The sequence below is a fragment of the Drosophila gunungcola genome, chromosome 3R, assembly GCF_025200985.1.
Source record: "Drosophila gunungcola strain Sukarami chromosome 3R, Dgunungcola_SK_2, whole genome shotgun sequence".
NCBI classification, from domain to species: domain Eukaryota; kingdom Metazoa; phylum Arthropoda; class Insecta; order Diptera; family Drosophilidae; genus Drosophila; species Drosophila gunungcola.
Window position 1 is genome coordinate 27,335,086 of NC_069139.1, and position 26,722 is coordinate 27,361,807.

Genomic DNA, 26,722 nt, shown 5'->3' on the forward strand with positions numbered 1-26,722 from the left:
TGTGTACGAGTTGTTGCTGATTACCAGTGTCAAAATAAACATCATAGACCTGTAAACAGAAATAATTTATGGGTGAGAGAGTTAGCTAATATTTTTTGCGTTGTCGGCAGCAAAAACATAAGTATAGGGCAACATCATTTTTGTTTATACCCATCCAGAATATACAGTTAAAACAGGTTAAGAGGAATTTTTAAATGCAAACAAGTCAGCCTCCGCAATGATTTCGTAATTACTGCCACTGATCCTATATTATTACTAAAATAAATATACAACGAAATTCACTTGCTTATATTGCCAAATGTATTTACATCAGTTAGAACCGTCTTTGTCTTCAATAGTAATTAAATATTACCAAAGCAAAATGTTTAAACTTAGGACGACTTTTAAATTAAAAATTTAACTAGATAGCATACAATTGTTTAAGCAATAAAAGAAGACACAGTTTTTATTAAAACGTCTACTTATACTTCTTACATAAAGGTTATAAAACAAAAACTACTAGGTAAATAGGGTTGTGTGCTCAGACATTATTTACGTTATAGTTTTGACTTACAAACCGGGTAATAATAGTCAGTTTGTTTTCAATTAGTTTTTTTTAAGTGTATTGATTTATGTATTGTGAGGGAAGCTTTATTTTGTCTATAACTTATACTATTCCATTATGAAGTTTAATCACGTCGTTAACTTTTTTTGGTTTGATATTTGTCTTTTAATATAAACATTCATCATTATCATTTATATAATTCTCGAATTGTAAAAATCTTCCAGAAAAAACAAAATTTATGTTCTTTTTACACAATTATATTTAGATGAACACAAGTCAATCGGAATTCTAAGGACCCAAATATTCGAGTTTTTCTCTATATTAAACACTAACCAGATTTTTTATTACAAAACTATGTGACAACAACGTTTCATTAATTAAGCAAGAAAAATTGTACCATGCAAAATTAACTACAGATTAACGTAAATACCTGACAACTATTAAAATATATTCTTGAACAAAACACGATCCCACAAAACATTGGTTTTAGTTCGGTTCCGCTGCAAACATAATGTTTCGCTCCGGCTTTTATTTAAAATAAAAGTTTGGAGTGGGCTAGCTCCGGAAAGGCTGACAGCCTTGTTCGTAACTATGACTTCTCAATATTACACCTGTTTTAAAAAAATGTACCTCAGTTTTAGATTAAAGATCATTTCGACCTTGTCCGCTTTTACATCCCACCGCTACCCTATGCATATTAAGATTTTATTTAGGCTAATAAAGATAAAGTAAAATTCAAACAACAGTTCCTAATGTATGAAGAAAACATATAATGTTTTATTTCTGAGTACTTTCGTACCCTTCTCTCTACGTATACGCAATATGCACTCATGCGTTCTTATATTACGTATACGCGCATTAGACGCTCCGCGGTGCGGGTATCCCGTAGTCTGGACCTCCTGCTCAATCGTTCTTGCCCATATGGGCACATATTTCCCACAGCGCTCCGCCAAGAGAGCCCGTTCGTGTTGAATTCGGCCACAAACACTTGTTGAAAAACCCACCACAGCACACCAGTGTGCGTGAGTTGGTACTAAGGCCAACCGCTGCCAGATCCGAAGCCACAGCGGAAGCAGCGGAGCAGCAGAGCAGCAGACAGCAGAGCAGCTGACTGGCGCAAAAAGCCATAATAATCAAGCGGTAAACACTTGACAACGCTCAAACGCCGTGCGACAGTCGGCGCGTTAAGTTGTAATTGCCGCAGCGGATATATATTTCAGCAGAGTGCTCATAAAAGTATATAAACAAAGCCGAAACGGAAACCGACTCCCAAAACAAACCCAAAGTGGTAGATGCGTTCGAAACATTCGGTCAATCGGCGTTGAGGGCTAAGCGCAGTCGGACACAGAACACCGCGTCCTTTCGGTTCGCGATTCGGTCCTTGTGATATCATCCCAAGCCAACCCTTCAGTTGGGTGCGCCCCATCATCCTGCCCCGTGTGTGTAAAATGCAAATGTGCTCAGTTCGTTAACTTTTCCGCAAGGTGCTCGTGCAATCGATAACAAACCGTGTCCAGTTAACAACACTCAAGTGCAACGAGTCCCCACGAACGACAGAATGGCCGATCGCTTCCAGATCTCAAAGGTGAACGGCACGGCAAACGCCGGATACGATGGGGAGGGCGGACCAGCTGCCACCGATCAGCAGGATCCTCCGTCCAGCAACGAGAATCACCTGCAGCCCAAGGCTCCGGGAGAAAGCGGCGAGAATCGCAGGAGCTCGCGACTGTCATTCCGCGGATTCGGCCACTTCCTGCGAAAATCCGACGCGGAGCGCAAATTCAGTCTCGCCCAGCTAACAAAGTAAGTTTAATTCCAATTTCGCGCATTCCCCTGCAATAATATCAGCGATTTCTTTAAAGTGTGTCGACACCGGGAAAAATTATTAAAAATATGGTTTTTAATCAATGAGAATGAAACATTTTATATTATTCGTTCTGGTTACTGATTTTTAGAGTGAAATATTATGGTGATTTATCTACGCTCCAAATTGTTTTTAAAAAAGTTACTAGATGTTCAACTTTTATTGTTAATAGAATAAAAATGAAACAGTATAACTAATATCGGTACTAGGAGATCCTATTTTTGATCGAAAATAGTATAAACACAAATTCAGTTTCGCCCAGCCAACAAAGTAAGTTTCATTCCAATTTTACGCATTCCCCGGCAATAATAAAAGCGATTTATTTTAAAGTGTGTCGACACCGGCAAAAATATTTTTAGTCAAAAACAATGAAAAATATTATATTATTCATTTTGGTTATTGATTTTAGAGTAAGATATTACGTTGATTTATCTACGCTCGAAATCGTTTCTAAAAAGAATTAGTAGAAATTCAAATTTAATTGTTATGCTTATTGTCAAAAGTTGGCTAAAAAGTGAGGGGAAAAGTCTTGAATAGATTAAAAATGCAACAGTATGACTAATATGGAAACTAGGAATTCCTATATTTGATCGAAAATAGTGTAAACACAAATTCAGTTTCGCTTTGCTCACAAAGTAAGTTTAATTCCAAATTTGTGCATTCCCCTGCAAAATTATCAGCGATTTCTATTAAGTGTGTCGACACCGGGAAAAAGTATTAAAAATATGGTTTTTAATTAGTAACATTGAAAAAATTTTTTAATATTTTTTTTGGTTGTTGATTTTTAGAGTGAGAATTGTTTTATCTTTGCTAGAAATTCTGTCTAAAAAAATTACTACTTGTTATCGAAAAGTTGGTTAAGTGAGAAAAATGGAAAAATGGAAATGCAATGTATCGAGTAAAACTAATATGGATACTAGGAATTCCTATATTTGATCGAAAAAAGCGTAAACAATTTTAGATTTCGAAAAAAGGAACAGATTTTGCTCTGTTTTTTTCTGAAAATAGGAGCTTAATGCTTTAACAATAAATCCTTTTTTAGTTCCTTGGAAAAAAAAATCCACCTATTATTGGATAGGTGCACATGGTGAAAACTTTAAATTAAAACGATTATTTTATTATTGTGATTCAAATTAGTAAAAAAATGCCTAAGATATATTTGTTTTGTTTTCGTTCTAAGAGATGAACATGTCGAGAACTGAATTTCCCTTGTGCGGTAGTAAATTTAATTTTTGCAAACAAAAATACAACCACTTGGGTTGAAATTTTGATAATTGCTTCGATTGGTGTGATTTATTCGCTTAGATAAGCTTCGTTGTGATTCAGCTGGAACGTTTTGGTGCTTGAGATATATTATTTCCATTCATTATTGCGCACGTGGGGTCTGAACTCGCATCTTTAACAATTTAGAAAAAGTACAACAATTAATTAGAGTTTTCCCAAAGCAAATTAATCATTATTTTATGTCCCGTAACGAGTTTCAATTGAGCAGCCGACACATGTGTGTTTAATGTGCACCTCGGAAAAATAAATAAATGCCATTTACACTTGGCATCGGTTTTAAAACAGACAATAAAACACATCAATATTGTCTGAATAATACAAAATTGAAACCAAAAATACTTTGTAACCGAAATGAAGGTTACATTATGCCAATTTATTGTAATCACGTTTGGCACATAAACACAAAAAATGACAACAGATTAAAAGGCTTATCAAAAGCAACATCGTCCAAAATTGGAGTAATGTGTCACAGTCAGGGTCAATTGATACACTATGTTAACTTTTACTAAGTTAAGTCGCAGTGTATAATTTAAACACATCGAGATCGGTAATTGTAATTGTGAAAATTGTTGTAGGGTCGCTTAATGAGTTTGCACTTGCCACAATGAGGTAATTGTGTAATTAAATGAGCAATAAAAGTTAGATTATCTTCAAATTAATATTTTCTTTAGATAAAATTCATTACCAACTTATTAAAAAGTAATTAAAAGCATATTAAAAAATATAAAAAGGTCTTACCTTCTTTGCACAAACGATTTCCTAGAGGAGTAATATATCGCACATTGTTCCAGAGATCAAAACATGATTTTTCGGTGCAGATGGACTCCTTGACTCAAAAAATGCCACTCAAAATTGTAATGATCCATTTCTAGTGATATAAATAAGCAATGGATGACCGAAATCGGATGAGCCGAACTGAAGATAAAAAATAAAATTGACTTGAAAGCAGGTGAATAATGTTATTTACACTTAAAAAAAAATGGTACCATACAACAAATTTTGAGAATCAGAGAGTCCATCTGCACCTGAAAATCAAGGTTGGATTTCTTGAGGATTTCATCGATTTCAACTTGTAAGCCAATGTCCTTGGCAAACTGAATTGGTTCCGCATAAATTAAAAATTAAAATTATTCTTGTCTTAGCACATGACTGCTCAGTTAAATTAACGATCTCGACCTAGACCCGCGCGAAAACTTTTCTAATTAATTATTACGATTGTTCCACTTTCGATATATCGTAAGCACATTCTCGAATTAAATTCAATTAAAGGCTGCCAAAGATCTGTCCGAAAAAATTTAAGGCGTGCAGTTTTGTTGGAACAAATAAAGACAGCCGATGATTTGTTTTTTTTTCTCAAAAACTTTGCACACGGCAAGCAAGTTACATCAGCCTGTCGAAACAATAATAAAATCTCTGACACAAATTCAAAACAGTAAAATTCACTTCACGTTCTCAAAGTCATCCGTTTTTGGCACAAGGATTGGGATCTGGATTGGGATCGGAAAATGTGATCAACTTGCACTCCACAAATTCCGGAGCTGTCAGTTTGAGTTTCTCGCCGGAGGATGAGCGTGTCAACAAATAAATTTACAGTTTGTCATTTGGGATGTGCGAGCGCAAATGAATTCAATTGATCGATGCCTCCGAACTCTGCTCAGCTCCAATTGTACAACTAACTCAGACTAGCTGATTCCCAACGAAACCGGCCAGCAATCAATGCCCATCGACTGGTCTGGACTCCATATATATACATATGTATGTATATATGCTATCTGTATGTATTTGCCCAGACACTGTACACAAACATATCCACAGTATGTAGCACTGTATCTTATGAGCAGTCGTTGCTGTCTGGCAAATGAATTGGAAATGGAAAATGGAAATTGAAATTAAAAGAAAAGCCACAAGACGCCCAATTCTGGTAGCTGTATGCTTGCAATTTATTTAGTAGCACAATGAAAAACGCCCTCGAGAGATTTTGTCTATAATTAATAAACATTCATGAATTATTTCTCAACTGAGCGCCGATCTCAAAGGGACAGGGATCGAAATGCAAAAGAATTAGTACCTACATAAATAAGAAAGTTGGGACTTGATTTTTTAACGATGTCTTTGTTTGGGGAAGAACTACCGAGAAACCGAAATTTAGCATTGCCATTAAAGGGACCTCAATAAAAGTGAATTCTGCACATATGCAGGCTGGTTTACTGAAAGGTTTTGGTTTACCCGGAAACGGGGTTAGTGGGTCAACAAAAAAGTTTAAAACAAACCATAAATTGTTTAAAGAATCCAGGTATTGACTGAACAACTCATTACCTCTCTTTACAAATCAGCTTCATGCTTTAAAACGAATACAAAAATAACGTTTAATTTAAGTATCTTTATTTAATTTTATTTTTACAACATTTTTAAATGTTTAGCTTTCAAAGCGTTAGTCTATTTTCTACGGACTTCAAAGTAAATAAATAAATAAACTAATTGTGTTACATCATCTACAGATCAGTGCTTTGCAAGTTGAGTTTTAAAAGTTTTAGACTCTTCAGTATAGAAATGAAACTAATGAGTAATGAGTTAATAATATTTAGTATTGAGTTTTTGCTTGTGTTTCAATACTGTCTGTAGTTTATTTCCAAGACACACTTATTAAAACAAAACTTTCAGTTTTCATTTTTGTGTGTAGGTAAGACAGCACGATACATTTATTAATTTGAATATTTGTTTAAGTTTGAAGACTCGATCCAAACGCCTTTTTGTGTTAGTCATATGGCGATCGCGACCTGTAGAAATGCCCTGCCGAAATTCGGAATGACTAATGTGTGTTCTGCAGAATGCATTACTTGTAGTTCCCCCTTTCGGTTGTTTCCTCGCTGGGGCTGTCATCTGTCCACCTTGCCCCCTTTCGATCCCTTGGATTCGGCGCCATTGTCCGCTCGTGGCGCCGTACTGTGCTCAACGATTATTGCCTTCCTCATTCCGGTTTTTTCCTTTTTAAGATTTTAAATTATATTTTGGCATTGCTTTGCTGCTGCTGCTGCTGCTTCTGTTTCTGTGGCCGCTTCGGCTAATGCTATTGTTTTTGTTTTTGTTTCTGTTTTCGTTGGCGATCAGTAAATATACATCATACAAGAGGGCGGCCATTCTACGGCCCTCTCTCTCCGACCCGAAGAATTTTCCGATAAAACTTGATTTTTCTCGATTTCGGCGTGGAACCCCTGACCTTCTGCCCGGCTACCTTTACCACTCGGCTGGCTGGCCGATTTTATTGTCTTATTATTTATGTGTATACACAAATAACTTGGTTCATACGCCTGGAATCCGCCGAGTGCGTATTGCTATTTCAGCTCCGCACGCTGCAGGCAACGGTCATGCTGCCCGAGGCGGTGATAGTTCTGCTTCCGTTCCACCAGTACGAAAATTTCATTTACCCCTCTACCCCCCGCGAAAGTGAATCCTCTAATCGCTTGTTTTTCCCCTTCCGTGTGATTTCAGGGAGAGTCTGCCGCGCCTGGACAACTACCGCATTTCCATGCGCAATCTGAAGCGTCCTTCCATCGGAGAACTGCAAGGAGAGGCGGTCGATCAGGTGAGTTTTCGTTCGCATTAATGACGCAAGCAAGGAAATGGCCATAACAGTTTGCATAATAAGTGAAAAGGGGAAAAAATCAAGGTTCAGCACCGGCTGAAACAGTATTAAGAGTTGACCTTTCCAGTGAATATAGCTGACTTTGAATAAGAACCAAGTTAAATAACACGTTTTCATGAAAGAAATTGAAACTTACAATAATAATTTCAAGTGAGAGCGAGTTTTGTTAACAATTATTTTTTTAATATAAAAGTTGCTTATTCAGGATATAAAAAACAGTACAACAATATCTTCCCGTTTCATAAACACCTCTTTTATGAATTTGTAAATATTGCAAGGTGTTTCTTTAACACCAACGGATTAGATAAGTTATATTCTAAAAGAAAACGTGCTCTTTGCCATATAACATTAAAGAGATCAAAGTTATACGATACATTAAATTAAGGTATTGATAAGCTACTCTGTCAAGAACTTCGTTTAACCAAGTTCAAAAAACAGCTTCAAATTAATCAGTTGGAGAATTCCCAAATATAAAACTCACGCTATCGGTTAATCGGTTGCTAGCCGAAAGCCAGCAAGTATTCAACCTTGCACAATACTCTAACCGAAGGCAGGCATGGCATGCACTTGAAAAAGTCTGAAAATCAAATTTAGAAGTCATTCTATCAATTTTCTGACCGGATTAGTGATGGGTATCGTTTTTAGTGTCATACTCTGGTATCTGGCTTTCGTTCGCCATGGCATAATCCTTGCAGCGCACTTCAGTTGTGGCTACTCAGTTCTGAAAACATTTCAAGTACTCGGCAAATAAACAAGGCAGAGCTAAAATACCTAGGAAAACATGAAGCGAAACAGAAACAGAACCAAAACAAAAAATATGGATCCAGCCAGAAATCGAAACATTTTTTCAACAGCTCTCGTATTGTACTCTCGTACTTTGGACAGCCTTAAAAACTTGCCCATGTACATGCGGGCACACATATATTTATATCTGCATTTCATTAATACGTTCTCTGATTTATTTACTTGAACAATTTTCACATTTCCGACGTGCGAATTGTGAGTTTTCCATGACGTCTTCCGGGCATCCCATCGATTGATGTTTAGTGCCAGCAGATTTGAGCGCCTCTATCGTGATGACGTTGTGGCCACTTAAGATAAGCAGCCCATACCTCTGTCAAGGTCGCCCACTTTTCCTCCACCCACCGCCCATGTTGGGCTTATCACTTAGAGGGCACTATAAGCTCTCCCAGTGTTACAGTTTTTATGTTTATCGCTGGAGTAATAAATTTGATGCGTCTATAGTGAGCACACGTCTGGGGGTCCGGTGGTCAAGCGGTTTTCCTGCGAATCGCTTTTCCCCCTCGTAGTTTCTATATTGTTTAATTAATTCACTTTGCCCGGCTACTGCCGACCACCATGGCGTATGATAGATATCGTAAAAGCTGCATTACAAGCAACGGCTCATTAGGGGAATACCAATTCCAATATGGCATCTTAAGTTCAGACCTCCATTCTGCTTTAAGCGATTAAATAGGTTTTCCTGGCCAAAAAGTGTTTAAAAGCATTTGGTTTTGCCGAATATTAAGCTGATAAACAGCTGTGAGTCATAGTCATTCATTGGCGTTTTCGTTTTTAAAACTAGATTCAGCTAGTTTCAAGACGTTTTGGGAAAAAACTAAATTTCTTTTGGCATAACATTTTTTTTCCCAACACGCATACTAATTAATTGCTCTTGTAAAGTATTTTATTCCACGAGAAATGTATATGTTACAAAAACTGGTCTCTTGGGTTACAAAAAAGATAAACTTCTTTGAGACTTGTTATAGAAGATGTGTGGCTTTTGAATTAACTATCGAAAGGTTCTTGGTAAAGAACCCCAGGAAAACCATCAAACACATGTAACAGCAATAAGTGCAAATGTAAGTAACAGCAATAAGAATGGTTTTAGACCACAAACTTATTGATTTGTACCACAATCAAGTCAATCAAACAAGTTTAAATTTATTACTTGCTGAATGCCAGAGGCAAGATTTTGCCCTTTTTGAAAGAAATGATTGTTTATAACCCTCCCTAAGTTCTGCTTTAGTTTTGAGTAAACATACCACTGGCTGAATACATACTATTAGCCTCAGGGCCGCAGAGCTGCGAAGAAATCATATTTTTCTTTTACTTTTGCACATCCATGCTCCTTGGGAATAAGCAAAATCAACACGAGCGAGCCTCATTCGATTTTGACTCAGTCGGCGAGGTCCTAAGTGGATTTATCCGCATTCATCCATGGCCCGTAATGCGCAAGGCGATATCGATGACGGCGTCGAAGCCAAATTAATTGTCAACAAGATGCAGCCATGCATCTGCCATGGGCCGGGCCACATGGACATTGTTTCAAGGAGCAGCGGGACAGGACTCAGGACTCAGTAAACAGCTCACTCCAGCGATCCTAGTCAACACCCATATGGTTCGACTGTAGGGGGTGGCGGTGGGGGGGGGGATAATGCAAGACAAGTGTGTCGTGTCATTAAAACTGACAGCAACGGGCTGCAGATGGTGCTGGAGCTGTTGCCATTGACGTTAGTTGATTCGTTGCTTATCATAAACAGGGCGTTCCAGAACCTCCTGGGCCGATGGCATGGCGGTGGTGGCACATTAAAGCCGATCGAATCCACTCCAGACCCACAAGTGCGCGAGTGTTGAACCTGTCAGGGCTGCTGACAGGACGTCATTTTGATAAACGCTCGGGCTGAGCAATGGATTATTCTTCACTTTCAATCAGTTAAGGTGACGGGATACGACACCCCGAAAAACCATTACCAGTTCTTGGCAGTTTCAAAAAGCCCTGCCATCGAACTACTCAGCAATAGTGATTTGTCAAAGCCGAATGGCAATATCGGACAATTGTATCACCATCTTTCGCCGTACAACGCGGCGTATGAGCATTTCGCCAGTGCAGTGTTTACATCATCAAGGGGGCAGCCTGCGGCGTGTTTGCCATTTCAGATTCCTTTTGCATTGCACTTGTAATTACAATTGTAATTTACAATTCATAGCCAAAGAGCTGGCCGCTATTTTTATACCATTTTATTGATTTCCTAATGTGAAAGTCTTGCTGGAAAATCTTTGTTTACCGCATTGCCATTGCCCCGAACAAGCCATTAAATTATTGGCGCATATAACAATATGTTTACCCCATTTGTGTTGCATTTCTGATACTTAGCCACCATTGTTCGAATGGTTGAGGGCGGAGAAAACTTGTGGGAAATCTCTCTCTTTAATGATGAAAATGCAATTGTTCCTAATTTATTGGACAACCCATTTGGCCTTATCGGTTTTTGCGCATTTTCGTAATTGTATTGAATATGCAGGTACAACTGCCCGAATTTGCTTTAAATCTAAGAAAATTCTTAAGGAATTCTTAAAGCATTGGCTTAAAACCAGCCGCCTTAATAAGCCAGAGACTTAATTTTCTTGAAGCTAATAATAGCTTCCAGCTATTTATGGAAATTGTGATTATAACCTTTAGGTTCCGCATCCTATTTATCACTTTGGCTCCTTTTCGTCTATTAACCAAGCTCAAATCTCTTGCACAAGCTAGTCAAGAAAAGTGCTTTTCTCCCAGGTTTTCCCTCACTTCCCCATGTCATAAAGCACAAATACCAATTTCAATTCCAATTTTGGGTGCGAAAATTTTCCACGCATCGACCACAAACAACAAAGACATCGTAAACGAGGAAAACAAGCGCAGAGCCAAATGCGTATTTTGCTAAATGAAATGGACAAAGGAAGGAAGCTCCAGAGGGTTACAATAGTGAGACCACAAAATACCCCCTAGTACTCTTCTCATCGTAAACCCGTGACTAGAAGGGGGCACGGAAAAAAATGTACCTAGCAATATATCAGTATTATCAGGAAGTAATAAAGACCGAATGCCTTAAAATCATTTTAAAATAATATTTTATGACTTAACAATGTTTAAATTAAAGAGTTTAAATAAAATTTAAAAAAATTAACAAAACTTATTCCTTAAGCCACAAACATTTAACAATTGACATAAATTTATAAAGTACAAGTTTTAGAAGCATGGGATCTCTGTAAGTTGTTTTAGTAAACACATTTAGTTGTGTAAATTTCTAAACAAGCTTACTTATATTAAACATAATAAAAAACACTTCAAATTTAATTTATTGTCTAACACGGTTCCTAATTTGAATGAATTTATTTGACTTTAACACATTTTTGTTGTTATGTCTTTGCCATATAAATTTATGAACTCAACTCTTTCCAACTCAATAACTAAGAGCTAAGCATTTTATTAAAGTGTACAGATGTTTATTTTTGTGTCTGTGTCTGTCTGAGTTGGCGTCCGCTCGAAGCCGCCAAAAATGTGTAAACAATCAACATTAACCACCCACCGAGGAAGACTAACTAACCAGCATTGCGTATACGCAGCGTGTGCTATGTGAGCGCTCTGGGGCTGTGCTCTCGTACTTCGCTCTGTCAATCGATGTCGTCCTGCCCAACCCTGCCACCACCACCGTCACTGCCACCGCCACTGCCACTGCCACATGCCACGTGAGGCAATTCCAATTGGTCGCGTTTTAAAAAACATTCAATTATGTGGGCAAACAATAAAATAAATGAGCCCCAATCCATCGCTTCGCCAAATGGCAAAACAATAACCAAGCAAGGGCAAGGGAGCAATGTCTTGTGTAAATCTATTAAATTATCACAATCACAAGAAATTGTTCGGCCCAGCTCTGATCAGTGCCAGTGGAAGTTTTTAGGGCGCTCTAATTGCTTGCTCGGTAAATTACCGCATGTGAGAAGTCAATACTGCTTCAAGTGGAAATATGTTCTTATATTGTGGAATGCATGTCGGAAGTTTTCTCTGCTGTTCATAAAAAAACGAAATTTAATTAAAATTATTCTGCTTTCGGCAAGTGGAAAAACTCATTTGATTCTATTACGCATTCTTTATTTGGCTTACAACCCTCAAGGACACAATTCCAATGTAAGCCAATAATGAATTTAAGCCCGTCTGTTTCTATGCGGCAGAACTGTTTTGTATTTAATCAAACCTAAATAAATTTATTTCTTAGTTTCCAATTGAAAAAGGTATTCAACTTAGAAAATTGACTATTGCAATTTCGACATTAAAAGTATTTTTAGCAACTAAAGCGTTAAAGAAAATATAACTTGATAAGCTTTTTATACCCTTGCAGAGGGAGACATTTCCGACCCTATAGAGTGTATATATTCTTGATCAGCATCACTAGGCGAGTCGATCTAGCCATGTCCGTCTGTCCGTCCGTTTCTACACAAACTAATCTCTTAGTTTTAAAGCTATCTGCATGAAACTTTCCCAAAAGTTGTCTTTCTATTGCAGGTAGTATAGCATATAACTCCTAAGGAACAATCGAAAAATAAAATAAAAGAAAGTATATCTTTGCTGTTTTTCAATTTTTTTTAGTTCTTTGACATATAGTAATGGTTGAATATTTCAGAATAACGGTTTAAATTTCATCAAAATCGGACGACTATATCATATAGCTCCCATAGGAACAATCGGAAAAAGTACAAATAAAAAATTATAACTTTGCTGTTTTTTAATTTTTTTTTAGTCCTTCGACATATAGTAATGGCTAAATATTTTAGAATTGCGGTTTAAATTTTACCAAATCGGACGACTATATCATATAGCTCACATAGAAATAATACAAATATATAAAATAACTATAAAATAATTGAGCTGCAAATCATCATAGCTTCATTGTTTTTAAACATATACGCAAGTAATTCTTGCAATAGCTGCTAGGGTATATGAACTTCGGCTTGCCGAAGTTTGCTTTCTTTCTTGTTAGATTTTAAAATAGAATTTTCCTTAAATAAAGCACCAGCTATACTTGCCTCAAAAACTTTAAGCTATATCCGACTGGGACCAAGAAAACAAGTCCTTGGAACTTATTAGCTGCTGAAATTAAAATCCACATGCTTACACCCTTATTATATTACTGGCTTAGTATATTTAAAATAAAACGAAAAATATGCCATAATTAATAAAAATTAATTTATACATACTATTTATACTGTTTAATTGCCATGACTTATTAAAAACAAAACAAAATTTATACAAAACAATAGTGACAAGTGTGTTCTTTTTTTTTTTGACAGTCAACAATTTGTGTATACATCACCAAAAAATAAGAGCTTTTTATTTTTAGGTCCCAGTTGCTTCTTAAAAAATTCGGGTTGTAAAAATAATTTGTTAGCACCTTAAGGAAAGGGAACTTTTTTACAGCGGGTTTCATAACAACCCAACTTATAGCGCCATTGTTAGGTTTAATTGACACATTACTGTCACTTCATCGGTTAAGTTAAAGTGGATGTTCTCTTTATTTGTACATTTTGCACCTAATTGGCAAAACCTTTATCCCAAACAAAGACATACCTTTGGGTTTATGATAAATAGTTAACTTCGTGGCAGCTCATTTCGGTTTCAGCTTTCATTTGAACATTTTTATAATGTTTTGAGTTTTAGTGCGGTTATAAAAACGAACTTTAATTAGAATGAAAAGCAATATGAAGCTCCTCATAATCTGGTTGCTGCTTTGCTTTTGGTTGGTGTTGCTTTTGTTTCGGATGGCGTCGACGGGTCGTTAATTGAATACGAGTACTAAATTGCACACATGGCGCATGAGTAATTCCAAATAAAGTCCCACCGAAACAGCTGTTGAAGTCGCTCGAAGTTTATCAAAAATCTTGAAGTCAATGCAATCAAATACTTAACGCACTTTCGATACGAATACGAATGTCAAGATCCCATTATCACGCAAATAATGATAATCGCAATTAGCGGTCTGATGATGGCCTTTCGATATATGTTTAAATTATTAGCAGGATAGATTGGTGAAACATCATAGTTATCGTAGCTCAGTGCTCATTGCTTTCCCGTCATATTTAAATGTATCGTAACCAATTCATTCACCATTTCAGAGCATTACCATACCCGAACCCGAACCGGAAGCCCCTGGCTTCCACATTAAGCTGGGATGGATTGTGGGCGTCCTGATACCCTGTCTCCTGAACATCTGGGGCGTCATGCTCTTCCTGCGCCTCAGCTGGGTGGTGGCCGAGTCCGGCATCTTGCAGTCGCTGATTATAATTACGATCTCCGCGGTGGTCTGCGTCATCACAACGCTCTCGCTGTCGGCCATTAGCACCAACGGCGAGGTCAAGGGTGGCGGTGTCTACTTCATCATATCCCGTTCGCTGGGACCCGAGTTCGGGGCGTCGGTGGGCGTGGTGTTCGCCTTCGCCAACGCCGTTTCCGCCTCAATGAACACCATCGGCTTCTGTGAATCGCTAAACGTTTTACTGAGTGAGTATCAGTTTGATTCATGATTAAATTTGAACACCCGGTACTTGTACATTAAAAGGGTATACTGTTTTAGGGGTAGGTGAACTTTGCCAGATCACACCCATAAACAAAAATAATCCAAAAAGTATCAAAAGTTATTATGCGCTAGGGCCATGTATAAATTAGTGAATTGATAAATTTGAGGTCATTCCTAAAATACCGCTTATGTTTATACTTATAGGGTAATTTTGTTGTTTATTTATTTATTATTTCTGATTCCTATAGCTATAGGATATTTTTGTCTAATTTGAAGAAAAGAAAATAAAATGATTTTCTCTCCCTATGAATATTAAACAAAGGGACATACGATATAGTGGGGATAGCGGGTATTTCACTTACTTTCGGTGCGGTGACATTTTTTCAATAAAGTTCAACCAAATGTGTTAACTTTCTTCATAAAAATGTTGATCTTTACATTCTGAGGGGTGGGTTAAAGTTTATTGGCGGTGCCTAAACTTTAAAACGAACTTATCTAGTTGTCCAATCTCGATTTTCAAGGCCTTATAGAAACAGAAGACAGAAGGACATGAGTACAAATATATATCGCCTAGGTTATAAATACTTTACACAGATATTCTACAAACATACTTTACATGGATACTTTACACGGATACTTTACATAGATACTTTACAAATTGAAATGTATCAAACTTGTGGCATACTGTTTCAATATACCCTTTTTTAACCTAAGACAAGCGTTATTCGTGCCAATTATTAACATGTCGATAACCTTTTCCAGAGAACAACGACCTGAAGATAGTCGACAATGGCATCAACGACATCCGAATCGTTGGATCGGTGACTGTTCTGGTGCTCATCCTGATCTGCTGCGTTGGCATGGAGTGGGAGACGAAGGCGCAGAACTTCCTGATCGTCACCATAGTCCTGGCCATCTTCAACTTCCTGATCGGGGCTGCCATTGGACCGCAGGGCAACGAGGAGAACATTTCGAAGGGTTTCGTGGGCTTCTCATGTAAGTGGACTGTCTTTTTTTTTAGGAAGTGCACAACTGACCGCTTGCTATTTTAGGGGCTACGTTCAAGGAGAACTTTGGCTCGGATTATCGATATGCGGAGGGCGTGAACCACGACTTCTTCAGCGTGTTCGCCATCTTCTTCCCCAGCGTGACGGGCATTCAGGCTGGGGCTAACATCTGCGGCGATCTGAAGGACGCGGGAGCGGCCATTCCGAAGGGCACCTTCTGGTCGCTGCTCATCTCGATGTCGTCCTACGCCCTGTTCGTCCTCTTCGCCGGCGGCGCCGCTGTGCGGGATGCGTCCGGCAACCCGGCCGACCTGGTCAACGGCACCATCGTGGCCTCGGAGCTGCCCTGCCTGGCCAGTGGCAACTGCACGTGGGGCCTGTTCAACTCGTACGAGATGATGCAGGAGATGTCGCTGTGGGGACCGCTGATCTACGCCGGCTGCTTCGCGGCCACGCTGAGCACGGCCCTGACCAACCTGCTGTCCGTGCCCAGGCTGGTGCAGGCGTTGGGCATTGACCAGATCTATCCGGGCCTGATCTTCTTCTCGAAGCCGTACGGCAAGCACGGAGAGCCGTACCGCGGCTACGTGCTCACCTTCTTCATCACCACGGGCTTCCTGCTGATCGGAGAGCTCAATCTGATCGCCCCCCTGATCTCCACCTTCTACCTGGCCTCCTACGCCCTCATCAACTTCTGCACATTCCACGCGGCCTTCGTGAAGCCGTTGGGATGGCGGCCCACCTTCAAGTACTACAACGCCTGGCTCAGTCTCTTCGGGTTCGCCATGTGCGTAGCCATCATGTTCTTGATCAACTACGTGGCGGCCATCATCACCTTCGGCATCATCTTCGCCCTGTACCTGGTGGTCATGTACCGCAAGCCGGAGGCCAACTGGGGCTCCACCACGCAGGCCCAGCAGTACAAGGCGGCCCTGATGGCCGTGCACCGGCTGCAGAACGTTTCCGACCACGTCAAGAACTACCATCCGCAGGTGCTGGTCCTCTCCGGCGACCCCAAGACCCGGCCTCCACTCGTCGACTTCGGCTATCTGCTGACCAAGAACAACTCCCTCATGTTTGTGGCTAACATAATTCCGGTACGTTGGGTTGGGCTAAAAGTGCCATAACTTAAATTTACAACCGTATAGATTATGTAATTTAAGCTACACATCTTGTTAAAATTTAAGATAAAAAAAACAGTACAAAACTAATTTAATTGTCCACTTTGGAATCCGATTTTCTCTTAGTTATCACTTGTCCATTTTTCCCTTACGGTCTACGCACAAATTTAATCGAAAAAATAGATATCGCGTGCTCTTGATCTAAACAGAACTGTTTGATTAATCGTTTTTGTTTTAAGGGTTTTAAAATTTTATTTGTTTGTTTTTTGTTTTATTTGTTTTCATTTTGTTTTTTTTTCTGTAATACTAACGGAGTTACAGAGTTTCAAACGACCGTTAGTGCTATCAGATTGCTCACTTTAAACTTTAAATCGATTTTCCCGAAGTTTTTGAAGTTTGTGAGCATCAGAACTTAAAATCTACTGAACCAATCCTTTCGAAAATTTGAACATTACTTATTCACATAAATCAGCAGGTAATCAAGAACAGTTTTTTTTTTTTTTTGTTTTTTTCTATTTTTAATTAACAAATTAAGTGCGATTTTTTTAAGCTAAAATAGCTTTGTTCACTTCAAAGTGATCAAAAAAAAAATAGAAAAAAAACCTTCGTGATTACCTCGAAACATTCATCAGCTTTAAAATGCATATACATTTTGTTTTGTCAAAAAATTCGGCCATGAGTTATGATGCTCACCACAAACCAATTTTTTTTTCAATGCGCCTCCGAAAATTCACGGTCACCTGCTTATTTTTCATTATTTGTTTGAACATTTATTCTTACATATTATAGGTTTCTCCACAAAAACTTTTTTTTCGCCTTTAAAATTCCCAATACAAGTTACTCAATAATTATGTAATCTTTTTTGTAATATAACTTTTATTACCAAAATATTTCGAATATTAAGTATGTATCAAAAATAAGTGTTATTTCTTTGGTGATATTTGTACGATGTTTATTAAAAAACTATAAAATAGTAATAATAGCATAACTCTTTTTTGTATCCCCTTTGCAGGTGCGCGTGGGCTACAAGAACCGTCAGCACCTGGTGAAGGATGGACAGAAGTATCTGGATGCCCGCAAGATCAAGGCGTTCTACAACGTGATCGATGGGTTCAGCCTGGAGGATGGAATAAATGCTCTGACCAAGTCCACTGGCTTCGGCAAGATGTCACCGAACATAGTGCTGGTGGGCTACAAGCCGGACTGGAATCGCTGTCGCAAGGAGGAGGTGGAGAGTTACTTTTCCATTTTGTAGTAAGTTAATCTCGTTTATGGCAATGAGAGGGACCTCTAAACATTTCAACCTTCCCAACAGCAATGCCTTCTCGCAGCGCATGGGCGTGGCCCTGCTCCGCCTGCCCAACGGATTGGATTTCTCGGAGCTGAGTTCCGAGGTCACCCTGCCGGCCAACGGAATGGGACACATGCACACCGCAAACGCCCAGGGCTTCACCAACGAACTGATGCCGGCGGCCAATGCCGCCTCCGAGCTGCTGCACATCGACTCCAACCTGAACCTGGCCGGAATGGACAGTCCCAACTCCTCGTTCACCATGCCCCAGCCGGCGCCGATGCCCAACATGCAGCGCAGCTCCCGCAGCTACAAGGTGAACAGCTCGGAGGAGCCGGCGGTCACGTACCACACCAAGGGCGGATCGGACATTCCCCAGAACCTCCTGGAGGCCATGACCATATTCACGCGTAAACAGCCCAAGGGCACAATCGATGTCTTCTGGCTGTACGACGACGGAGGTGGGTGCTCGGTACTTTGCATTTATCCATGTGACTCTTTCTAACCCTTTGATGGATTACAGGTCTCACCATTCTCCTGCCATACATCATCTCCATGCGATCCCACTGGCAGAACTGCAAGCTGAGGGTGTTCGCAATGTGCCACGGAAAGGACGAGGAGCAGGAAGAAAAGAGGTAAGACTTTCATATTCCATTTAACTATATCCAAATCATTCCATAAATAAGGCTAAAAAGTTGGCAAATACTAGTTCAAACCTAGCAGATGTTAAGGTCTTGCGAAAAGCCTAACTAATCCCTATGTAAATAAAACTTTTGAATTTTGACTATGCTCAATAAAAAATAACTTTCCTACATACCTATACTATGTAAATTTATACCCAAAACAGTAAAATTCTTGATATTTAGCTCTTTTATTTATTTTTTTTGATGTGTTCAGAACTCTTTTCATAAAGAACACTGGGTGAGATAACCCTTTTCTGTCATAATCCCAAAATGTTTTCAAAATCTATTTAAAATTGTGCTGAAAATATCTAAATAGGTATAGGTCGAATTGATAGATACAAAATATTTAGAAAGAAAACTAAGGACACAAAAATGTAGAAAACTAAATTAAAAAGAGAGGTTATTGAAATACCATTTCTTTTGGAAAATGTTAGGAAACTTTTAGTCTACTTTTCGGCTCAGCTTTATCCAATTTCCTTTTCCTAATAAACTTTTTTGTTTGCTTTGTATAACATTACCCATATCTTGTACTTTTTTGCCTGATTTTGCAAAGTTTTACAAAGAATCGCTATTAACTTGTGCAGTAAAGTAATTACTAAAAAAATATATATTTTAGAAATTATTGAGAGTAGTGAATCCTGAGCTTAGATACTAAATTTTAAAACTTAGTTTGACGATATATTTTCCATAAATATTGGTAAGCATTTATTTTAATGGCTAACTTCTGCTTTTCCGACCCACAGCATGGCCAGCTTGCTGACCAAGTTCCGCATCAAGTATTCCGAGCTCATCATGCTGAAGGGCGTCTCCGAGCAGCCACGGGCGGACACGATGCTGAAGCACAAGCGCCTGATCGAGCCCTTCCGGCGCGGAGCCCGCAACGAGTTCGGCATCACGGACGACGAGCTGCAGAGCATGGCCGAGAAGACGAACCGACAGTTGCGCATCCATGAGCTGGTGGTCAAGCACTCGTCGAACGCCGCTCTGGTGGTCATGTCCCTGCCCATGCCCCGCAAGGTGAGCTGTTCGGAGGTGACTCCTCGTGCCGGTTGCACTAACCTATTCGTGCTTTTATAATTTCTAGGAGGCCATCTCTTCGCCGCTGTACATGTCCTGGCTGGAGATGCTCACGTCGGACATGAAATGTCCGGTGGCCCTGGCCCGCGGTAACCAGACGCCCGTGCTGACGCTCTACTCCTAGACTAGGCCCTCGCTTCCAGTTCGAGTACAACTTAGTATTATTAGCGTTTAGGTGTTCCGCCCAGTTCCCCGTAGAATCGAGCTCATCATCCCTGGAGTGGCAACTGTGACTTTCAACACAATTGAAATTGAGTTCCAGAGCCCAGACTCCAGTTCCAAGAGACTCGCTACCACTTACTCTTTTATATGAACGAACTCCTAAACGCTTGACGATAGCCCCTAGTGAAGTTTTGTGTGAAATAGTTCTCATCCGCTTTCGAGGCCGACCAGTTCCGAACCACCGTAAGATCTATTTCACATGCAATAGCTTTAAGTTAATTACGAACTATTCTGAATAAATGAAAACCATTTAATTACACTGGTTTCCGTTGTCGAGTTTAAACAAGGACCATTTATTCAGCAAAACTTTGTGGTTTAATAAGCGGTCTGAGGTTACTTGGATAATTTGTTTTCTGGGTAGAGATGAGCTAAAAACGTAGTACTAGTAGTAGGCGCGACGAGGATTATTCTGAAATAAAAAAGTATATATTAGAAATTGAAGTTAAAACAAAAAAGCTAACTATGGCAAGTTGCTTGCAGCTGTTGCACAATTTAAATATTCATCACAACAATTATATTCCGATTTGTATGCCTACAGTGCATAGACTCCATCGTTCCTATGGCAGCTATCGTTAATAAATAAAACCGTAATCCTGAAATGTCTAATCATTCCTATAAATTGAAGCATATTCAAATCAATTGGAAAACAGGGATAGCTTTGATTGTTTAGGAGCTTTATGATACAGTTGGCCGATTTAATAAGATTAAAGCCGTAATTCTGAAATATTTCTAATCATTACTATATCTTAAAGAATATTAAAAAATGTATTTTTCCGATTCTTCATAAGGAATTTATATATTACCTGCAACAGAATGACAACTGTTTGCATAGAAACGGACGAACATGGCTTAACCAAATCGTCTGGTGATGCTGGTCAACAATATATACACTCTATAGGGTCGGAAATGTGACCTTTACAGCTATGCAAACTTCTGACTGAAACAATAATACCCTATGCAAGAGTATAAAAAAGTCAGAGAAAAAAGGTAGTGGAACTATTTGCAACTTATTTTAGAAATGTCAAGAAATGGCGTTCCCCCATCCATTTTGGGTCTCCTATTTCGACCCTTCCTTTAATAATACTTACCAAGGGATTTGGACGAAAGCGGTACGCCAACATCATACGCTTCCTGTAGGCGTCGTATTCGTTGTCACAGTCCTCTGGCTGGGCAGCACTGCTCACGCCGAGTCCTTGGTTTCCATCGCGCTGCGGGGCCCTGTTTAACTTATATTACATATTTAAATATTTACGATAGAAAAAGAGCAACCCACTTGTTGACGGGGTCCACAATTCCGGCTCCGTCCTGTCCCAAGCCCTGACCCTCCTTCCAGCCGAGTTTTTGGAGCATCTGGAATCCGATGTTGTCCTCTTTCAGTTTGTACTCCTTGTAGTCGCTCAGATCAGGCTGACGGTTGTTCTTCTTCGCCTCGTACTGCTCCATGAACTTTTTGAGCTCCTCGGGGGGCAGGAAGTCGCCAATGTGGTGCTTGCCCTCGCTTTGCTTGGTCAGGGCGTTGGCCCACAACGAAGTAGCCTCCATCTCGGCTGTGCGCAACTTGTGCTCCCACGTTCCGCCCTCGATGTCCTCGTCGGAGTCGTATTCGTACTTGAACTTCCCGCCGCGGGCCAGCCGATCGATCTCCTGGCGCTTGCGCATCATGTCCTGATACAGGAGGTTGACTTTGTAGTGCTCCTCGCACTGCTTCCACTGCTCATCGGTCAGCTGAGTGGAGCCGTAGTTGAGGCGAGCGTACTGGAGCAGTGCGGGATCAGTGCGCGTAATGCTGCTTAGCATTGGCTTGTTTTGGTTTCCGAAGTTGCCCGAAGTGCCTACAGAACATAGTACATAGAACAAGTTAAATTTCTGGTCCGTTGTATAAGTATTACAACTGCTAAGCTTTTTTCGTTAAGTGCGTGATAAAACAAAGTTTCTTATCTCGATAGGAAAAATAAATATTTTAAAAACGGAAAATAAATATTTTGTTATACGAATAAAGAAAGGATACAACCGCTCTGTGGATAAGCATGACTTAACCAAAAAAGAAGCAAGCTTTGGTAAGACGAAGTTTATATATAAAATATTCTTTAACACGACTCTGTTTTAAATATTTTTGCGCATATGTTTAATATCAATAAAGATATGTCGATTTGTGATGCATTTTTTAATCGAAAATCTGGCCACTACATATTTGATATCGTTGTCCGATTTTCATAAAATTAAAACCGTAAAAATCTCAACCATCACTAAATATAAATACAGAAACATGTTTGAATAAATTTAAAAACAACGAAATTACAACTTTTTAGTCCGATTGTTCCCATTGGAGCTTTAATTCCCACTTAAATACTACTTTCCATAGAATGAAGGCTTTTTGAAAAGTTTTATCCGAAGAATATCGGACGGACAGACGGAAATCGCTAGATAGACTTTTCTCGTGATGCTGAGCTAGAATATAGAAGTCGAAAATGTCCCTCCTTCACTGCTTGCAAACTTTTGACTAAAATTACTAAAATTAAATACACATAAATATTTATTTTTATTGCACGAAGAGTAACTAAAAAATGTCTTTGTTATACAAATAATACAACAAAATTAAAATTTTCAAAGCTACTTAGTGCATCTATAATTTTTTTTTAATAGAATCCCAATTTTAGTTAACGACTACAATAATCTATTTATAAAGATAAGCGATTTTATAACAAACATTTGATACAACTTTGAGACAAATTGGTTCAGTAGATTTGAGAAATGTGCTTGGTTTCCAGTGTTGCGATGTACTTTGTTAGGCATTTAGGGGATGAAATACTTTATTTTTTTTGTTATTGATTTTACATATATACTAATAAAAAATAACATAATTTCACTGCTACTTTAAACCGAATATACAAGATATAATGATGATTCATTACACATGTTTCTACAAACCGAATAATAGCCAATTCAACAGCAAGTTTAAGAATACCTATTTGAATCAAAATTATTAATTTATAAGAAAACATCATTTTTGCCTTTTACCTTGCTTAGATACTTGAAAAGATGTTTATTTTTACCGTACATACGTACCTATTTAAAAAAAAGTACCTTACTCCTTACTAGATCCAAAAAACTAGTACCTTTCCTAACTCTACCGGTTTCTGGTCCAAATATTTTGTAATAAATCTAAGAAAAACTCACTTGAGGTGGGCAACTGTTGCTCCTTCTCGCCCCAGCGACTCTTGCGCTCGCGCTTCCGTCGCTGCCTCTGCGACTCCTTGTCCTCTTGCTCGTCCTGGTCGTCGCCATCGAGCCCTTCTCCGGCTGCGGCAGCCTCCTCCCGCTCGCGCCTTTCCTCGTCGCTCAACTCGTTGCGGCACTCGATGCGACGCTTGATGTTGTCCCGGTTGCGGTCCATCATGCCCCGCATGTACTCATCGTCCGAGTCGAAGTCCGCACTGATGGCCGACTCCGGGTCGTACTTGTCGGCCGCCGAGTTGCTGTGCTGCTCCTCTTGGTGTGGCTGCAGCTCCTGCTCCTTGGGCTGCGGCTGCTGGTCCCGGCTTAGCTGCTGATGCTCCCGCTCCCGTTGCCGCTCAGCCCTTTGTCGCTCGTAGTCAAGGAGTTGGGAGCGATAGCTTCGATACTGCTCGCAGCTCTTATCATAAAGAAACCTATTATCAAAATTCAAAAGAAGTGAAACGTACAATGAAAAGTGCTCGACGATAGTCACGTGTACAAAGACATTATATGAGTAACTGTTTGAGGCGCCCCGTTAGCGGTTTATTTTGAGACTTTAAATTGGCATCCGCCGGCTGGCTCCTCCAGATGACGATCGAGGAAAGACGGATCACTGTGCGTTCGACGAGTCCAAGCTACTGCTCTGGCTAATCCTAATTATACCCCATCAAGTAAGTTCGTTTTGTCGGTAGTTTTTTTAAAATATTAAATTTTAAGTCAGCAATAATTACCAACATTATATATAAGTAATCTACCTTGATGACACTTTTTGAAAGTTATCAGACAATTAAGTTAAAGTTTGAAATAGATTCATGTGCTTTAAAAAAATAAATGAAACATAAAGCCATATTAAAGCCTTCCCTTAAAAAAATGTCTTGAGAATTGGAAAGGTTACATCGTTGGGCAGCAAGTCTTTTTGAAACCAAACCTAAACTTATATTAAAAATGATTTTTTTTATTTAGATACTCTCTATTAAAACTGGCAGTATAAAACTCATCTAAAATTGGCTTAGCTAGGCAAATAAAAAATAGAATACATGTGCAAGGGCTACGATTATAGCCCAACACTTTCCTAATTAAAAATTAGCAAAATGTGCAAGTGAAATGCCCAATGAAATCCCTTAGCTGAACGCCCCTCACCGACCCATGTCCTTAGAACGTCCCTTGGGCGCCAGTCTTAGTCCCAGGTAAAACATGTTTAGGTCATTTACCACAAGGCCGGATGCAACTCGCTTCTATGCAAACGTATTTTATCTTCATAATCTTCACCGTTTTCCGCGACCAGTGCGATTAGGTTTTCTAAGCACGTTGGCAATTGTATGCACGTTTCTGAAAAAACTACATAAATTGCTTTAAAATCGTGCTCAACGATTAAAGTTCTATACAATTTGAATGAATGGGATGTGGGAGATAGGTTGGGATGTGGGTGAGGACAGATGTTGGGCATGGAAAGGGCGTGGCAAATGGCAGAACAGAACAGACAACGAAGGCGTCTATGCAAACGATACACACCTTGGGGCGGGGCAACTGCAGGCTGAGAATGTGGCTGCTGCTGTTCCAGCTCCTCCAGCACAGGCGGCGGCGGCGGCGGTGGGTGAGGATTAACGGACATGGCCATGTGTTCCGACAGCAGCCCAAGCTGCTCCGTTGAATGCCCGCCGATAGTGGGCATCTGTATAGCCTCCAGGTTTATCTGCGGCTTAGGTATGGCATTCAAGTCGAACTCCTTAGGTGCCGGTATGGCATTCAGCTGCATGGCCTCCACAGGAGTCGGTCCAAGCTGCATGTAAATCTGTCCCATGTTGGCCAGTGCGATGGGCAGCTGTGGAGGCGGCGGCGGTGGTGGAGGAGCAACTGCCGCCGGATGCAGATGCAGTGGCAGGTGGCCGTGGAAGAAGGCAGCTGGCAGCTGCATTTGCGGCGGTCCCTGCTGCAAAAGCGTTGGGTTGAAAGCGAAAGGTGGAGGCGGCGGTGGCTGCACTGCTTGCACGGGCAGTCCAAAAGCCAAGTGAGTTGGCGCCGAACTAGTCACCGTAATGGAGGTGGCCATGGCTGCCGCCGAGCTAATGGCAATGGCCGTTTCCAGTTGGGAACCGCTGTTCTCGGCATTCTCCGTCTCCAGGAGATTGTTCTCCTCGGCACTGCAAAAGGGAGGAAATCGATAATAGTTCGATGGATTTATCTAGTGGCCACTTACCTGGGCACTGGAACTGGTGGAACGAGTAAAGGCTGGGGGGGCTTCTCGTGCTTTTCGAGTATTTTCTTGAAGTTCTCCAGGAAGGAACCGTCGTTACAGAAAGTGTTTTTAACCTTTGGAGGCGGCTGTTCTACACTGGGCTGTGGCAGCTGCTGGCGCTTCTGGCCAAATGTGATCTTGCCCGTCTTGCCGGTAAAGCTGTTCAGCGTTTTGGGGGTCACCGCGTCCTCCGACTTTCCCTTGCCAGCCGTGGCCTCGATCTGGCCCACCTCCAGGCCATTGGCCTCTTCAGCAGTGGCTGGGGATGTGTCCTGAACAGCGATGTCCTGCTGGTGTGAATCCTCTTCCTCCTCCTCCTCATTGGTTTTCAGTTGCGCGGCCAAGTTTTGCGCCGCAGCTACCGCCTTGGCCAGCTGGGCCGTCTTCTGCTTCTCGAGGATCTCCTGCCGCTTCTTGGCTATGATCTCCTCCTGCTTTGTCATCTGGGCAAAGCGGTCTACTCGGTGATTGCGTTGTGACATAATTTCCTATGCCTTAGTTTCGGTTTTATTCACAATTTTCTTCTCCAGCAAATAACAGTGTTACCAGCTTATGTAATTCGAAAAATACAAGCCATCTTCACATAACCAGTGTTAAAAATCTTATACTAAAATATACTAGCAGTCTAAAATATACCAAACAGTGTATTTAAATTTGAAATTTGAAATCAACTTACAATTTTAAACCTTTGAGATGCTTTTCTGAAGTAGTAGAAAAAAAATTTAAATAAGCTTTTCATTATTATCCACAGTATTAAAAAAAATGTAAGGTAGCAAAAAGTATTTTTAAAGCTGAAAAAATTGAAAAATGCTGGATTCACCACTGTGACTGCTGACGACTGATTTTGGATGGATAGAGGTTGGTTAATGTAGTGTGTGGGATTAAGCTACTAGTCTACATACTTCACCTTTAGAACGCTTATTTAAAAAGTTTATATCATTTTTTAGTACTGAAAATAATAAAAAAAATTGGGCATTAAAGAATGAAAATTATTTAATACTTAACAAGCGCTTTCCGTTCAGACTATTCAAAAGTTTCTCTTTTAAAAAAAATACCTTTGATACAATCAAATTTTTGGTACCAAAAATGGCTTATGCTTTCAAATCTTAAACAATTATTGTAATAACTAAAAACTTAAAAATCAAAGAAAAATTGAACAGCCTAAAAAGGAGATCATAGCTGAAAAATTCAATAATATTC

General features: G+C 39.8%; 2 protein-coding genes across 5 annotated transcripts; one reads left to right on the forward strand and one right to left on the reverse strand.

The window, feature by feature from the left end:
• The first annotated feature begins 1,304 nt into the window (after window positions 1-1,304).
• Window positions 1,305-20,324, forward strand: LOC128266343 (bumetanide-sensitive sodium-(potassium)-chloride cotransporter). Of its 2 annotated transcripts, none has more exons than XM_053002805.1 (10): window positions 1,305-2,347; window positions 7,182-7,275; window positions 14,269-14,653; window positions 15,432-15,665; window positions 15,722-16,773; window positions 17,810-18,051; window positions 18,113-18,549; window positions 18,612-18,723; window positions 19,515-19,788; window positions 19,856-20,324. In XM_053002805.1, the coding sequence occupies exons 1-10, from the start codon at window positions 2,103-2,105 to the stop codon at window positions 19,970-19,972; spliced, it is 3,192 nt and encodes a 1,063-aa protein (XP_052858765.1). In that variant the 5' UTR covers window positions 1,305-2,102; the 3' UTR covers window positions 19,973-20,324. The 2 variants fall into 2 exon arrangements, with proteins under 2 accessions (XP_052858765.1, XP_052858766.1); XM_053002806.1 differs by lacking the exon at window positions 1,305-2,347 and adding an exon at window positions 6,978-7,098.
• On the reverse strand, window positions 3,635-26,083 carry LOC128266346 (SURP and G-patch domain-containing protein 1). 3 transcript variants are annotated; one of them, XM_053002810.1, is made up of 8 exons: window positions 25,484-26,081; window positions 24,799-25,427; window positions 24,498-24,624; window positions 23,248-23,720; window positions 21,344-21,902; window positions 21,159-21,288; window positions 20,421-20,479; window positions 3,635-3,644 (listed from the first exon to the last, which is right to left on the reverse strand). In XM_053002810.1, the coding sequence occupies exons 1-7, from the start codon at window positions 26,002-26,004 to the stop codon at window positions 20,453-20,455; spliced, it is 2,466 nt and encodes an 821-aa protein (XP_052858770.1). In that variant the 5' UTR covers window positions 26,005-26,081; the 3' UTR covers window positions 3,635-3,644; window positions 20,421-20,452. The 3 variants fall into 3 exon arrangements, with proteins under 3 accessions (XP_052858770.1, XP_052858769.1, XP_052858771.1); XM_053002809.1 differs by lacking the exon at window positions 3,635-3,644 and having other exon boundaries at window positions 20,320-20,479; window positions 25,484-26,080; XM_053002811.1 differs by lacking the exons at window positions 3,635-3,644; window positions 20,421-20,479; window positions 21,159-21,288; window positions 21,344-21,902; window positions 24,498-24,624 and having other exon boundaries at window positions 23,459-23,720; window positions 25,484-26,083.
• Window positions 26,084-26,722: the final 639 nt, after the last annotated feature.